The sequence below is a fragment of the Tympanuchus pallidicinctus genome, unplaced genomic scaffold, assembly GCF_026119805.1.
Source record: "Tympanuchus pallidicinctus isolate F22 unplaced genomic scaffold, pur_lepc_1.0 scaffold8, whole genome shotgun sequence".
In the NCBI taxonomy this organism is placed as follows: Eukaryota; Metazoa; Chordata; class Aves; order Galliformes; family Phasianidae; genus Tympanuchus; species Tympanuchus pallidicinctus.
Genome location: NW_026294802.1, coordinates 25,443,696 through 25,460,381, shown reverse-complemented (window position 1 = coordinate 25,460,381; position 16,686 = coordinate 25,443,696). Strand labels below are relative to the sequence as shown.

The 16,686-nt window shown below is 34.7% G+C and overlaps 1 protein-coding gene across 8 annotated transcripts in view; it reads left to right on the top strand.

The window, feature by feature from the left end:
- Nucleotides 1–16,686, top strand: part of NAV3 (neuron navigator 3) — a 524,389-nt gene that overhangs the window by 370,947 nt on the left and 136,756 nt on the right. For all 8 annotated transcript variants that reach the window (XM_052668319.1, XM_052668318.1, XM_052668316.1 and 5 more), the window contains 2 exons: nucleotides 2,048–2,120; nucleotides 6,061–6,235. In XM_052668319.1, the coding sequence (XP_052524279.1) occupies nucleotides 2,048–2,120; nucleotides 6,061–6,235 (248 nt within the window). The remainder of the gene's footprint in view (nucleotides 1–2,047; nucleotides 2,121–6,060; nucleotides 6,236–16,686) is intronic.

Sequence of the window (16,686 nt, the reverse complement as noted above, 5' to 3'; positions counted from 1 at the left end):
AAAATGATTGCTTTCTTTGCTGGGTGGGTTCTGTGTGCTGAGCGAGCTCCTGGTGTGCTCAGAGAATCATTGAAGATCAGACGAGCTGGCAGCAGCAGGGCTCCACACCTGGGAGGAGAAGGAGGAGGTGAGGAAGAAGTCGATCTTCCTATTTTTGATGCAGCCTACTTTCAACTCACTTAGGTGTATCACATCATTGCCCTTTATGAAATGACCTAGTTTGTTTATCTATCGGACTATTTGTTTATTTATTTTCATGATGTGAAACTACATAAACATATAAGAGAATCACAGAGTTAATGCCTGAGGAACTGCATTTACATTGCTTGACCAGAACTGGAATAATCCCATTGATTTTTATGACAGTTGTTCCACTATTCCAGCTGTACAAATAAGTGAATGCTGCCAAGCTGATTGAAGAAAGTTTTATGGTGAATCCCAACATAAGAGTAACTTTAATTACAATTAGCAGCAGAGTTGTAATTACTTTTTTTAATTGATCTAGGAGAGAGATTGCTTATTATTTCCTATAAATGGTAGTATGTCATTAGAAATAAGTTAAGTGTAGGAAAATACTTTTTTAAAGATATGGTTACTAATGTTTTGGAGTTTGTTGTGCTTAACAAGCAATATCTAAGAGCTTTGCAGATGCTTATGTTTATAAGTAGTATCTGTGGGTCAAGAAAGTCTGTGTAAACTCATAATATATATTTCAAGGGTCACTGTTAAAAATAATGTTTCTATTCCTTTTATCTAATAGTATTCGCTGAGGATAAGTGTAGAAGTGCTATCATAGAAAGACAGCCATAATAAAAGGCCTTTCTCTCAGGTTAGGAAAGATACTGTCAACGATCAAATACTTTTTAGTCAAGGAGTGAATTTAAGCCTCATGCTATGAGGGCTGAAAACTGATGATAACGAGATATTGTGAAACATGTGAACATTAAAACAAAATAGCATGGACTTGATCTACTGCAGGTTTATGGGTGTGGTGCTTGGTGCTTGTTTCTTTTAATGTTTCCCAATGACAATAGGTATTTTAATTATATTGTTAAACTTTTTATTTCTGTGATCCCAATTACTTAAAATAAAAAAATCCTTCAACCTAAAAAATATAGTTTTAAATCAGGTCCGTGTAAGGCACTTGACATAGGACACTGCTCCACATAGCATAATTTTGAGTAGATAAGAATATATTGAGCCATATAAAGTTGTTAGTTGAGAGGTTTTACCCTTATATTTGCTTCATACATCCTGAAAGCGTCTGGGAAATCAGTCAGGGATGGTCATTCAAATGAACCTTTTGGAACATTCTGCTCCCTAATCTGAAATGTACAAAGCTGAAAAGCATTAATACTGTGACTAGTCATTGTAAAGACAGAAGTTTGATCCTTTTATCGGTCTACATTTGGGCTAAGTTTTCTTCTTCTCTTTCCTTAAACTGTGTGGCAACTGTAAAATTCATCTAAACAATCAACTGAAATCAGCAACATATCTTTTAATAAGCAAGCACTTTTTAGAGATATATAATCTTTAAATAAGTTAAAATTATTTAGAATGATATTTAAAAAGAAAAGGAAAATAAAACATTGCTCTGACATAATCTTCACAAAGTTCTACATCATCTCAGGGAAATACCTTTGCTAAAACATTTGTTGGATGCTTTTGATTTCGTTTTTCAGCTAACTCACCCACTTCTCTAAACATATGTTCAGTGTTTAACTCTCTATGGATGCTTTCATTGCTGTTTGTTTGCAGTGTATCAAATCCAGTTTTATGTTAAGTAGATGGGTTGCTGATTTGCCAGCATGCCATTCTGGATCGGGCATTTATGAATTGTTTTTAAGCAGCAAAGTGGACAATGAAAGCTTTATATCAGGTCCCTAATTAGGAGTAATCATTCTTGTTAAACTTTGGTAAAGAGCTGTAGAATGCAGTGAATGTAAAGTATTCATTCCTAGGACATTTCTTTTTTTTTTTTCCCCTACACTTTAGTACATTTTGTCAAATAGTCTTACGCTGCTTGTTATTTATGTTCATATTGCAGATTGAGAATGTTGATGTCTGCCTCAGCTTTCTGGCAGCCAGAGGTGTAAATGTCCAAGGTCTTTCTGCAGAAGGTAAGAGAAATTGATCATCAGAACAAATAACTGGATTTTTTTTTTAAGCTAATTTTTTTAATAGAAATTATTTGTACCTTTGTACCAAACTGTAGCTGTTTTGAACAGCACTTAAATACTGATTACTGATAAGGAGTGAGAGAAAACTTTAATTTTCTATTGAAATTGAACTAAGGAATTTAGTATATTTACAAAACTTAAGGCAACCTTTATTAACACTTTCATGTTATCTCCAAAATGTCAGATAAGTACAGTTTTCCCCAAGTACACATTTTGTCTTCTTCATATATGGGTTTCAAAACAAATATAGATATATAAGAATCTTGCTCAGATAAATAAACCCGGGGAAGACTGTTTAAGAGCCTTTATACTCAGTATTAGTATTGTCTGGATGCATCTGAAATGTATTGCATAACAGTGATGTGCTGTATTACGTGAAAGAGAGAACAGTCTTGCTGCTTATATTATAGCTCTTTTTACTGTCTTAATCAAGTTAGTGCCTGATGCAGTTATGAGTAATCAATATATCAAGTCAAGTACCAATTGTCTAAACGTGTAATATTTGCTAAATCAATGCAGAATTAACTCAAACGGTTATTTTATTTTGTAACATAATAAAATGTATGCAAACATTTGTCTTGTAAGGGATTAAACAGTTCTGCAGGGTTCTGTGCACCATAGAAGTCCCTTTGAATTCTGTGGCAGCTGAAGCCAATAGGTATTATCAAGTCACAATGCTATGTATTTATTTTGCATGTGGCAAAACTAAGGGAAAGGAGGCGTTCTTTTTTTAAGAGATGCCAATTTCCATTTATTTTTACAAGATAATGTGAAGAAAAATTTTGAATGCTAGCTAGTGCTTGATTTTAAAATTAACATTGTTATCCTCTACCATCCCCACCTTTCCTAGTACCTCTGGTGGAAGCGTAGCACAGCCATAATATATTCTGTCTTTTCTCTATAATAATTTAATTATGGAAAACTCCTTAACTGATAAAAAGGAACCTTTGTATGTAATGAAGATATGTTGATGTGTTAGAATACTGAATATTTACATGCTGCCAATCATCCCAAAGTCACAGAATCACAGAATCACAGAATGGCTAGGATTGGAAGGGACTTCAAGGCTCACAAATCTTCAACCTCCCTGCCACACGCAGGGCCACCAACCTCCACTTTTAATACTAGACCAGGCTGTCCAGAAAGTCATTTAGAACTCATTTTTTCAGGGAAGCTTATTTTTACTTGCATACAAAATAAGAATCAAATGTATGAATAGCATGAATTTATTTCACAACAATACTCTTCATTGTTTCATAGCATGGCACAAAACAACATTCTTTTTCTCTGTACTTCATTAAATCAAAATCAGAATGCATTCTGTAATACAAGCCTTTATACAAACCTTTGTTTTGCTTTGGAAAATCACTTGTAGAAAGATGTAGGATTCAACCAATTGGCATTAAGTACAAATACTACTAAAAGTAATAATCTAATGCAGTTTTAAATGCAAAGACTATTTTTAAAAACTTGTATTGAGACAGAATTTTAACACTGCATTCCTTGAATTCTGAAGTAATGTTCAAACTAATTTTGCTGTTTGTCGGTCAATATTGACTCTGGAGTACATCTTCTAATATCTTTGATGTTTCTGTATCAGTTTGCAGTAACATGCCTCCCTTAAATGTACCATTTTTAACATGTATTATTTTGAACATTGCAATTTCCTTGAGAAGAAGGAATTGAGCAAAACTGCTATGTTGTTTTTCAGTAAGTTATCAGGTTATCTTCATAGTGTTTTTTTTCATTGCATTTATGTTTAAAATCCATGAAGTTCACAAACTGATATGGCTGCTTCTTCTAATAGGCTTTAGTAAATGTCTTACTACTGTTGAGACATGTATTAATGCATTTTGCAGACAGTTTCCCAAACAGAAAACTACGACCTTAACAAAGATTAAAGATTTGAAACCGATTTCCCACCTCATTTAGATGCTTGAGCAGGGAATTCTTGAACAAAAGTTTTTTTTTAAACCTTGAGAGCAAAATCTGTACTGGAGAATTCAAGTGACAAATAATAAACCAGTTTCAATGAAGAAAAGCAGTTCCTCTCCTTTTCCCTGCATTTAGTATTATATTTAGTACCTTCGATAATTTTCTGGGAGTTTATGCTTTAAGAGAAATCTTCCAACTGTACCTGGTCTAAAAGCAGGGAATAAGTACAACATTGTTCACATTCTCCTTTACAAGTAGTTAAACATATGGTTTAACACACACACACACACACAAAAAGGTGAAATTATAAGATAAAAATATATGGATGTGATTTAATGAACAAGGGATTATTTTCCTGAGAACTACATGATGCAATATGACAAGAATAAATAATATCTGGGATAGAACTGGAGAAGCTTGAACAATGGTATTTACATGTTTTGGTTTGTCTTTTTTTTTTCTTTTTCTTTTTCTTTTTTTTTTAAGATAATGTTAAATAAAAGCTTTCTTGATCTTCCTTGACAGCAGTATAACTACAGAAGTCATCATTCCTAAACAGCTTGCTAATTTTTTTTTTTTTGCTAATAATTGAGAAAGTTCTGCATGTTGCTGATATCTCATGAGGAATCAGTGATCCTACTGCATCTTCATAGGGAACAAGAGCAAGTATAGATACATACAACAAATTTCCATTTTGCAAAGTACATTAGGGTGTGCAGAATTGTTTGCTCTTGCTGAACAGAGTGAGAGCATAAGTGCTGTAGTGTTTGATGGCCTGTTCACGTATGCACTAGCATTTCACCTGTGGAAAGGAAATTAATATGATTTAAAGAACATTAATATTATAGTGTTTGTTTATAAGCTGTATTAAGTATTTATAAGGAAAGGCTGTGTAGTACATAAAACTCAGTCTTTGTATTTGCAGGAAAGACAGAAAGATTGAAATGTTGCATGTTAGGTTACAAGGCTATCGGCCTAATGAAAACCTTACACAAGAAGCCCAGTGCCAAAGAAAATTAATAATGAAGTTATGAACAGACCTAAGTGCTGCAGATAATTTCATTAAGGCCCCCTGAGGCTTCTTTTTTGACATGGAGATCCTTTATGAGCAAAGAATAACATTAGCCTTTTAAAACCTTCATCTCAGGCTGTGCAAAGACAAAGAGAAAGGAATGGGAGACTTCAGGATTCTACCCAGAGACAAAATTTCATATGGAAAGCTATTTTAGCCACAAGTGAAAGCTGTATTTTTGAAGTTTTTGTTAATCAGTACAAGCAGCATGGAATAGGAAACTAGAAAATGATGTTACTGGAAAGTTCAAAGATATAATCACAAATCTTATGGTCACCTGTTTTCATTGGTATTTCCCATTAATCTGCTTCTCTTGTGTTCCTTCCTAATTCTTGTGAATGCATATGCACTCATCCACTAGATTGCAGACATCTCCTCTGTCCACTTTTTTTAGAAGTCATTGTTTACTGGTGCTGAACAAAGATTTGCCCAAGAAGCCGTAAGAGAAATGTAAAGCCACTACTTAGAAGGGATGTTTACCTAAAGCCAGAAGAACAGAGATTTTTACTAGCTGTTCTAGCCTCTCTGTTCCCAAGAATCCTTGTACTGAGTTGAGGCTGTGTACTGTATTTATTTTCAAATATATATATTGCTTAATGTTAGCTTTACTCTTCTTTATGACCATGCACATGTGTTTCATCACGAGGACATTAAAGAGATGTGTTTCTTGCAACAACAGCACATAAATAAGCAAAGACAAACAATAAAGTGTCAATGGCACCTGGCATGTCTCTCATAGCAGAGAGAAATGCAGAAGAGTATAAATATGTATAGGTTAGTTTACATGGATGTTAGAGTGTAAAACTTCTTCAAAACTGAAAGTCTAAAACCACTGTGTTTTCACTTCTTTTTCTTTTTTTCTTTTTAATATAGAAATAAGGAATGGAAATTTGAAAGCCATTTTAGGCCTGTTTTTCAGTTTGTCTCGATACAAACAGCAGCAACATCATCAGCAACAGTACTACCAGTCTTTGGTGGAGCTACAACAGCAAGTACCTTCATCTCCAGCAGAAATCAGCCAGTCCAAAACACAAGATATGCAGTCGAGGTAGGTTAAAAAATTAATTTCCTTATAAGTAAAAGCAATTTATTTTGTGTGTTCAAAAAGGAGAAGCTTTTGTGGAAAAATAGATCCCTTACAAGAGACTTGTATTTTATTTATTTATTTATTTATTGTTTATTTATTATTATTTTGTATATATGTAGGAACACAATATTTATTTTGTGTTTGGTATTAAGCTTGTATTTCTTATAATAAAGGTAGAGTGATAATCTCCCCAGTTAAATTAAATTTAGTTCAAATTCTAGTTAATTTTAAGGCATTTTTTTTACACTTTGATTCAGCAGTACTTTACACAGTAAGAGATTGTTAGCACACACTTATCTTTTCCTCTTATGCCCAGTTGCACATCTAAATGAGTTATCTCAAATGCTTAGCAAAATGCACAGGGAAAAGGCACAACTGATAGTTCAATTTGTTCTTAACTCTTTTTGTTCCCATGCATTCTGTTTTTGAGTACCTAATTCTCTTTGAATGGCTTTTGAAATGGTAAAAGAAAAGGAAATAAAATGATCTTAATCCATTTTCTTCTTTTCAGGGGTCAAATTAAGATTTAGTTAGGAAGGCAAAAAATTCAGTGGCATCTTAAATAGTTGAATTATGTTCCTCTCAGATTGAAGCTATACAGATATTTGGAGAAGGTGGTTTTCTACTGGCCATGACAAAAGAATCAGCTTTAAACAAGTATCTATTTAAATCAAAAGTATTAGCAAGTTATGCTGTACTGAGGAAGGAAAAAAAGCTATTCACAAATAAGACTGTAAGTGCATTGTTAATGAAAAGCTTTAATGTTGATCTGATGGCTGTAATATTTGTTTCAGTAATTTTCTCATTTGAAAGATTTTGTGTGCTTCATGAACAATCGTCTAGAATATGATAAATCAATGATTAAAATATGAGAGTGCAGTAGTTAAATTTTGGTTCCTGAGTCCGATTTGCACGTAAGATACTCCTCATGTTTATAAAACTTATTCTTCAGTTGAAAAAAACCTTTTGCACCCCAAAATAATAGAAAACTTTGCCTGGAGACTGAGAATGTTGCAAAAATAAATCTAGGAGGACATTGCCAGTGGCAATTTTAGTATCTCATTTGATGCAAAAATTAGGAACCACTTGCACTGCCTTAGACGTTATAATGTGGAATGCATTTTTTTCCCGCTTCTAAAAATTAGTCTCTTTGAATGCTTTCTTTTTCTGTGGAGTTTTTTATTAGCATATAATCTAAGGAATTATGGCATCATTCTGGAAGACTGTGAACATTTTCACAAGTTGATTTTTTTGCTGTCTGTAGGGTGTTAAATAACTGCATAGGAGGAAATAATATCTTGTTATTCAAAAAGTTCTTATTTTTCTATTATAACAAAGATATTTAGAATAGAGAAGTATTCACTGCTTTGATCAATAGAGTTAAGGACTTAGCTGTATGCAGATGCTTCTGATTTTTGGGATTTGTTTACAGTTTAGTAAAACTGAAACATCTCCTGCTTTTCTAGTTCAGCCATGGAGTTTTTTAAATTAAAACTAGCTATGATGTTCCTTTATGCATCACCGCTATTGTAAAGAATTCTGTTTGTCCAAAAAACTTGGAGAAAAGCAGTTGTTATCATTTGGAAGACAACTTAAACACTAGTTCTTTGTCTGCTCAGGAATGGTCAGCACTGAGGGGATGAATTTATATAAAGCTTTCCTTTCATTGTAATTTTGCAAGACTTCAGTGCCTATTTCTGCTCTTCTCCTTTGCTAAGTTTAAACATACATTGTTTAGAAGGAAGGCAGTCTTTCTGCATCCAGAATCTCAGCTTTCATGACTTAATTAAGTGACATCTAAAGCTGTTTTAACAATTTCTACTTTCATCAATGTGCATTAGACTTCCTGCTTTAATGCCTGTACATGTTATTTATAGCTATTTATATTTCAACTACTTTTTTTCTTTGTAAAAAAGTACACCAAGATTAATAATGTCTTACTCCCTACCTGTAAACTAAAAGCAAGAATTTATGCTTGCTTTTACGTATACATATTTTGAGTATTTCTCACTGCAAACTTCTGTACTGACTGAACACGATTTTCTCTATCCCCATATTTATCCATAAGGGCTGTAAAGGTAAAGATCCTTCTTTGTGAAAGTTGTCTATATTTGAAAGATTCTTACCTTCTATTGTGAATGAATGTTTCTAGTATTCTGAGCTGCTAGCAAAACAAAGAAGACAAAAAGATTTTTTTTTTCATTTGTCATTGAAGTAATACTAGGAAATTAGTATAGAGTAACATGTCCACCACTACTGCATTTGGAAAATATGATTTCCACAGATGTATAGATCTGTTAATTTGAACTGTCTGTGGGGGACTTAGCAGCTCTTCCTTTCTTAACAGTCATCTTATTTAACTTGTTCTTTTTTCAATCAGAAAAGCCATTTTTGCTAAAAAACTTCTTAGTTTTGAGATAGAAATGAATAAGAAGATTCTATTTAGAAGGAAGTCAAAATATGAAACGAATAGATCTCCTGTGATGGTGTTAGTCGTGCCTCTTGCCTACATTTTGCTGTCTCAAATACGGACAAGTAGCTTACATGACTCCCAAGATTCAGTTCTGTGATATAATTTCTTTCATGGCATTTGTGTCTCAACATTAATTACAGAGGGAACTAGAAGATCTTCAAATGTCCCTTCCAAGTCAAAATATTCTACTATTCTATGACTGATTAACAGAGCAGGAACTAAAAGTCTTTATGAACTGATGGTTTATAGTAATCTTTAAGACAATTTATTGCTACTGATTTATAATTGAGCAGCGACTCTTTCTTTACTAAGTCTGTTGCAATTCTGAATGTACCCTTAGAAAAGTATCTGCTTGCACCTGTGGGTAGATGGCAATAAAGCACACTTTAGGTGCTGCCTCTTTTTGTTTTAGCTGTAAAATCCCATAGTTCTACTGTGTTAGATGAATGAGGTCTTTTTGAAAGGATTATATACACTGCAGTGTGTTTGGTGTGTATCTGTATGTACACAAATAAACAAAACCAAAATACATACACTGACAAAGGTAGATGCATTTTAAGACTTTTTTTTTTTTTTTTTTTTAGAGTTTGGTGTTCAATCACATTTCAAGTTGCAATTTAAGTCTTTGAAAATATTTCTTTATAATTGCAGTTAATTTGGGCTAGATGGTTTTCCATGCAAACTTTTCTGTGGCAGGCTCTAACAAAGGTATCTACAGTTGATCAGTGTGGCAATACTTCAGCATCCTTAGCCATTTGTAAACTATGCCTAACCAAACTCAGAATTTTGAAAACTGTATACACAGAAGGGGAGCAAGATTCTGAATGTGGAAGGGTATCATTGTCCTATGTAATTCTAGTGAGGATAATCAAATAATGAAGTAAATATAAAAAGAATGAAGGAAGCTGATTTATGGTAAGTGGAATTTCATTTCAAAGAATATGCTTTACTTATGGTAGATTGTAACTTTGTACCACTAAGTATAAAATCTCTTAAAATCATTTAGCAATTAATGGAAAAGTCTGTGGTAAACAACAAATGGTAATTCAAGAAAGAGAACAGTTGTAGATGGGATTTCTGATTTCTTTTCATCCTAAAATTTCCTACGTTCTTTTGCGACTAATTGGGAATTGAAAATTTCAAAATCTGGAATAGACACTTCACTGTTTAGTTATGACTGCATTGCTGCTTAGAGATTTGGTTAAAAAATACAGTGCTGGTGGCCTTATTTTTATCTGTCAGTACAGATACATGACAACAATGGTTACATTATATTTTTATGCTTCACTTTGCTGGTGGATTCCATTATCACAGCAATACATCTAAACTTTCTGCAGTGATGATCTTTCAACCACCCAGATACTAAGAGAAAACACATGTGGATGAAAGAAGTTCTGTCTCATTTATGGATTAGGCAGTAACTGGTTTCAGTAAGCTGTCAGCAAAATTCCAGAAGACGGACAAACTATTTTATCACGTACAGGAATGATGAGCACAGCTTGAGGTCCAGATGGATTTTGTTAAATTTGTTATATTAAAAGAGCACCCTGGTTTTCCTAAGTGCATAAACAAAGTTAGGTAGCTGATTTCTACAGGCAGTTGCATGTATAACTAGTGTAATGAACTCGGTGTCATGTTGCCTACTTCTTAGATGTATTAGGGAAAAAATGAAGCTTATTGAACACACAGCTAGTGCTGTGTGAAACACAGTAATGCAAATGCAGTGGTTATGATTATGCATTTAAATAGATCCATGCCTGAATACTGGTGATCCATATGCCAATCTTGGTTCCACCACTGGCAATTTAGAAAAAGGCCTTTGTTTCAGTGTTCTTGAGGTTTAAAATATAGCCTTAATAGTCTGCACCAAGTGCATCACACCAACATAGGCTAAAAAATGAAAGTCACGTGTCTTGGTTAATGAAAAGCAAAGGGATGAACTACGTCTCTTCCCTGTCTTAGCTCTTGCCATTACTGATCATTTTGTTTTAATGAAGATAACCAGGTATGCTGTTCCTGCTTTTTTCACTATATAATCACTGTTTAAAAGAAGAAGACAAATTAGAAAAAGGTTTATTATTTTATTTTTTCCAGTGGATATCTGAATGAACAAGCTATTAGCCATATCTGATGTATTTTTATTTGTCTGGGGGATAATGCACAATGATCTGCATTACCTAATGTGATTGCAAAGTGATGCGTGGCAACTGACTTTCAAATGGACCTTTGGGATTTCATTTTACTTTAATTGAGCTTCCTTTAAGAGTCAGCTTTTGCCCCATTTCTTTCTGCTCCTTAAAGATACTATCATAACAGTCCTTACAGTTGCCAATGAAAGGAAATTTTGATGCCTTAACAGACCAGGGCATGAAGTTCATCCTTCTTGTAGCCCAAGTAACTAAAACATGTGGTGTATCTGCATACCAGTTATATCAGTTAACTGTGTACCTAAGCAAATAGATTATAAGTAACAACGTGGGATTGCATAAATCAGAGATTTGTTCTTGTATATAGTTTACCAGTTAATCTTCTTGCACACTCCATTTTTTTGCACAAGTATCACACAAGTATCAAATTAATTTACACATTTACATAACTCTCACAAGGATGCTAGAGATTATTACAGTGTTGGGAATTCTCTAGGATTTATCCATGACGTAATGACAGAGAAGCACATAAAAAATACACCATCACTGTGTCCTAAATATTAATATTTCTGTCACAGTTTCAGTAGCAAGTTTTGGTTTTTTAACAAAATGAATATTTCAAAACAGGCAAAGCATGAGCATTATTTGTAGTTTCATAATACATAGTTGCATTTGAACAACTTAGAAATTACTGTGCTCAAAAGGATTGCTGTTTGATAATTGCAAAAGATGTTCCTTTCTTGTAACCTTCATTGTAAACGGCAGTCAGTGCAATAGCAACAATATATTTTTCACAGATTTCTTCCCTGTAGTCCACGCTGTCTAAGATAAGCAATGTTAAAGCTTAACATAAGGAAAGAAAATTTCTTTTGAAGAGGAGTTTCAATTTCCAAAAGAAATAGTCTCTTTTATAGCTGTAATATACCACATACTAGAGAGGAAATATAAAAACGTAAATTATAAAACATTTTAGATCCTTGTAATAGCTTTTCAGATTTCCTTAAACGTTTCATCTCTTATTTAATCTTTTTGCTATTGACCCTCTCAGAAACTGCTGATATGTTTCACCTTCCTACATAGTTCTTTGGACTGGTTCCTGAAAATCTTGTCCTTTGTTAGTTATATTATTTATCATGCATCTGCATATAATGATATATAGTTGATTTCTCCTGTTAGATTACCTCTGCCACCTGCTCAAGGAGGATACTTCTCTTGTTTTGTCTGCACGTCAAGATGAAACTGTCATCCTTTCTTCTTGTCCTTGCAGTTTTCAAGAGAATTTTTTAATTCACTTTAGTGATGATTTTCATTTTGTCTGCCTCAGATACTTTCATGGTCTTGTTTTTCTCCTTTGCTTCTCATCACTCATTACTTTTTGTATTTCCATTTTGATGTACTTCAGCCATATTTTTTCTGTAGCTCTTAATGGGATTTCTTCCATTTATCTTTTTAATGTCGGGATCCATCTTTTTCTGTATTTCCTTTTGAAGTAACCTTAGAATACAGTTATTTTCTTTACAGATATTATTTCCTGCTCTGCCCTCCCTACATGTCCAGATTCATTCTTTGTTCTGATTCTCTGAAAATAAATTCTGCTGAAGTTTTGTCTGTGAATCTTTTTCCATTTCCAGATCTGGCATCTGTTTAATTCAGATGGCTTGCAAACATTTGTGTAAATGGCAAATATAACTTGAATAAATATAGTATTCAGTGGGAACCATAGTGATTTATTATGGTCTTCATTCTTTCTTTTGTCCTATAGTTTATTTTATTATCTATTCTGAAGCAATATTTTTTTTTATTTTTATTTATTCCTCAATAAATTCCTTGCTGGCAGGGTATGACTTGATCTTTCACTTGTATTCATGTATTTCTTCTAGTCACAGCTTTATGTTTGTACTGCTACTTCTTTCTGCTACAGTCAGTTCTTTTATCCATTTTTATCTCTAAATATTTTCACAGACAGTTCTGCGAATGTGAAATGATATTCTATGTATTGTTGTTTGGCAGATACCAGTTAATAAGAGAACAGTACTCTTTGCAGCAGCTATGGATATGATGAGTTTCTCTCTTCACTGACCAAAAAACTCCCCCCAAAAAACTAATGAGAAGTGTAGATGGTGTTATTTAATGGATTAATGGAGGTTTATATCAACCCCAACCATTCTATAGGATGCATTGATGAATATGGTTTTTTTTTTTTTTTTAAATCTGTGAAAATGTTCCAAAGACAATTATTTTAGATTTCAGAAAGTGACAGCCTCAGATTTTTTGGCATCCTCTTTCTCATTCCCTTTTGGAGAAAACTTTGTTGCAGTCTTAGTAATGACATACATTTCTGTATAGGTCATCTGGTGTATTCTTGTTCAAGATCAAAAATGGCACAGAGATAGGGTCATAAAAGATAAAATTATCCCTAAGAATACATTCTCAGTTCTAGTAGCACAGTGTTGCTTGATTTGTTCAGAAAAATTAGTGGTTTTTAGAAGATTGTATTGCTAGAAGTGAGTTACATGTCAACTAAACACATTATGTTGCATGTTTTGACTAAGGTGTCATCCTTCTTGTTTTTTTTAACAGTGTGATTTCACATTCTTTCACTGAATGACAGTACTACAAATACCAGGACCAGGGTGGGAAAGATATAGTTGCTGTGGTAGAGGACTAGTTCTGACTGAGAACATAAATATAGATGGACAACTGAGTTATCTGAGTTTTTGGGTTATGAACTATGAACATGAAAACATTGAGAAAGCAGTTTTGCTTCTGTTTCCAAGCCTGAATCAGATGCAGATATCTTTCCTGTATAAGATTGTAGAAGTTAAAGCAGAAGGGAAAGATATCTAGTTAATACAAAACAGATCATAGAATGGCTTAGATTTGAAGGGACCATAAAGATCATCCATTTCGAGCCCCCTGCCGTGGGCAGGTTTGGCAACACTATATCAAGCTGACTGGTTTCTTTTGATACTGCACAAGTTAAACTAGGTTAACATATCTGAACATAAGCCATCTGCTTCTTTCTTGTCTATTGTATATTTACAGTTGGGCATACTTATTAACATGTGTTAACATGTTCTTTGGGTTGGAAGTGACTTTAAAAACCGTATAGTTTCAACTCCCCCCTGCTGTCAGCAGGGCTGCCACCCACTCGATCAAGCTGGCTGGGGCCCCGTCCGACCTGGTCTTGAGCACACTTGACCATATTTCTGGCTTCCAATTTATTTTCCACAAGAATCCCCCATATCCTTCTCCCTAGAGCTGCTCTCAATTAGTTCTCCTCCCAGTGTATAGACATATCTGGAATTACCTTGACCCAACTGCAACACCTTGCACTTGGCCTTTTCAAACATGATTAGTTCTTATAAGCCAACTTCTCAAGCCTGTCCAAGTCCCTCTGGATGGCATCCCTTCCTTCTAATGTGTCAAAAGCACCAATGAGCTTGGAGTAATCAGCAAGGTCACTGAGGGTGCACTTGATCCTACCATGTATGTCATTGATAAAGATGTTGAAGAGTATCAATCCCAAGATGGCCCCTTGGGGGACACCTCTCCAACACCAATAGACATTTCCTCCTGTGAATGAAAAAATAAATGTTTCTGTATCATATGTATGTATCTCTACGATATAAATATATGAAATACACATGCTTATGTAAGATTTAAAAGCATATATGTAGCACATAGATAGAAGGCACTGCATTTGGAGTAAGACAGTATTTCGTTATGTTAGCCCATGCTGTCAAATGCAGATGGTGGTGGTAGGATAGTAGAGGTTGAACATTCACAGCAATATTTTGTTACATTTTGCTGCCATGTGACAGATGGCACCAGAGGGGCAGTCTGACAAAATGGTGTCTGACATGGAAGTGTGTATGAAGCAAAAGTGTGAAACTGACTTCCTCTGTGTGGAAAAAATGGCACCCATTGACTTTCACTGATGTTGTTCATGGGAACCAAACAGTGGATGGTGAGCACAATGAAGCAGTAGGTGGCATATTTCAGTAGTGGTGGCAGGGATGTGAAAGACAAGGACATTCTGGATGGCCATGCAGTTTTTCATTAGCACAGCATACAGGCTTTTGCTCATCACTGGCAAAAATGGAGAGCAACAGTGGTCAGTATTTTGGAAAAAATAGTGTGACTGAGAACTTCCTCTGTCAACAGCTGTTCTTGTGCTATTTGTATCTGCTATAGTTTCCATAGAAATAAACAGGAGGCACTACTTTCAGAGCGACCTTCTAATATTTATAAACATTATTTCACCAGAGTTGGGCTAAAATAGCACAAGAAATGTCAGAAATACACTGTTCTTTGAAAAGTGAGTTTGATGTTTTTTTCCTCAGTCTTCCTAGTCTGCTCTTTTGAGGAATGGGACATACTTTCACTGCCCAGACTGTTTGGAGAACACTGTGGAGCATGTGGCAGGCTTGGGATTTGGAATCAGGTGAACCTTAGATTGTTGTATCTTGTGCTATCTACCAGCCAGACCAATGAGAAGTGTACAGTTAAGTAGTCTGAAAGCAAGAGAGAGAGTTAACATTGACTACAGCACAATCAAGATCTTCTAAGGAACATTTTCTGTTCATTTTTAACTAGTATTTTTTTGCTGATTATTTTTTGTTTCATTTTTAATTGAGGAATCGTTCTAATAAAAAGAATCTCGGGAGTTGGAGTGCAGTCACCCTAGTGAGATATAAATATACTTTATAAGATCAACAGCATCTAAAATTCAAGTATGCAAGTAAGGTTGAACTTTGATTACATACTACAGCCCCCCTTTGGTTTTCTTTCTATCTTTAACAGATCACATAACTGTCATTTTAAAGCCATCGTACACCTCAACATTACAGGAAAATGGCTACACAGATGTGACAGAGTGATGTAATGTGATCCTTTTGATCTTTCAAGACTGTTAATGGAAAGTAGGTGATATGCTGGCTGACACTGTTATCTTTTTTAGAAGGCAGTTAAAATATTTTATTTGAATCAGCTTGCTTGGTACTCACTATCTAGGTTTTTACAAGTTGTATCCTTCAACTTTACATGTTATATACTCTTTCAAGGAGCTTCTTCTTTCCTGGTATACGATGCTATTTGTTCAGCAGAAACATCTTCTGGCAGTTTAGTCCAGTGTCTAGCAGTCACTTGTCTTCCCACTTCATCTTTTTTCCTATGTTCCCATTTTAGTTGAGTATTTCTCTTCACTTTCAGCAGGATGACATTTAATAATTAATATTTAGTATTGTGACTGATGTGGACTTCCTAGATTGCCTGCATCTTTCAGGACCATTTCTTAAACCCTTTTATTCTGCCAGTGGCTGCATGCCCTCATTCAGCTCCCTGTCTGGGTGTTATCACTCGTGGTGCATTCTCCCCAAAGCGACCGACAGTGCTGCACAGCCACTGGTTGTGGTATAGCTCTGGGGTTTTCCATTAGCACGTAGGGGCATCACAGTCTCTAACATCTGCATTGCTTCCCTCTCAGTATTTCCCCAGTCCACAGTGAATTCTCTTTCTGGGCTGCCTCAGCATGCTTATTCCATTTTCTCACAGTTCACCAAGCTCTGTCATTTCATCTCTGTTGTGGTGATTAGTGCTTCATTGGAGTGCGAGAGGAAACACGAAAACATTAGGGCCTGTTTTCACCTGGAAGCCAGTTTGAAGAGTCTAAGATTTTGGGATCAGATGTGTTTACAACATCTCGCCTCTTTTGAGCAGGATTTGCTTAATCAGAAGAATCTGCTTTCTCATTCTCTATGCACTAAGTAGAAGAGGAGTGATAAGCATGA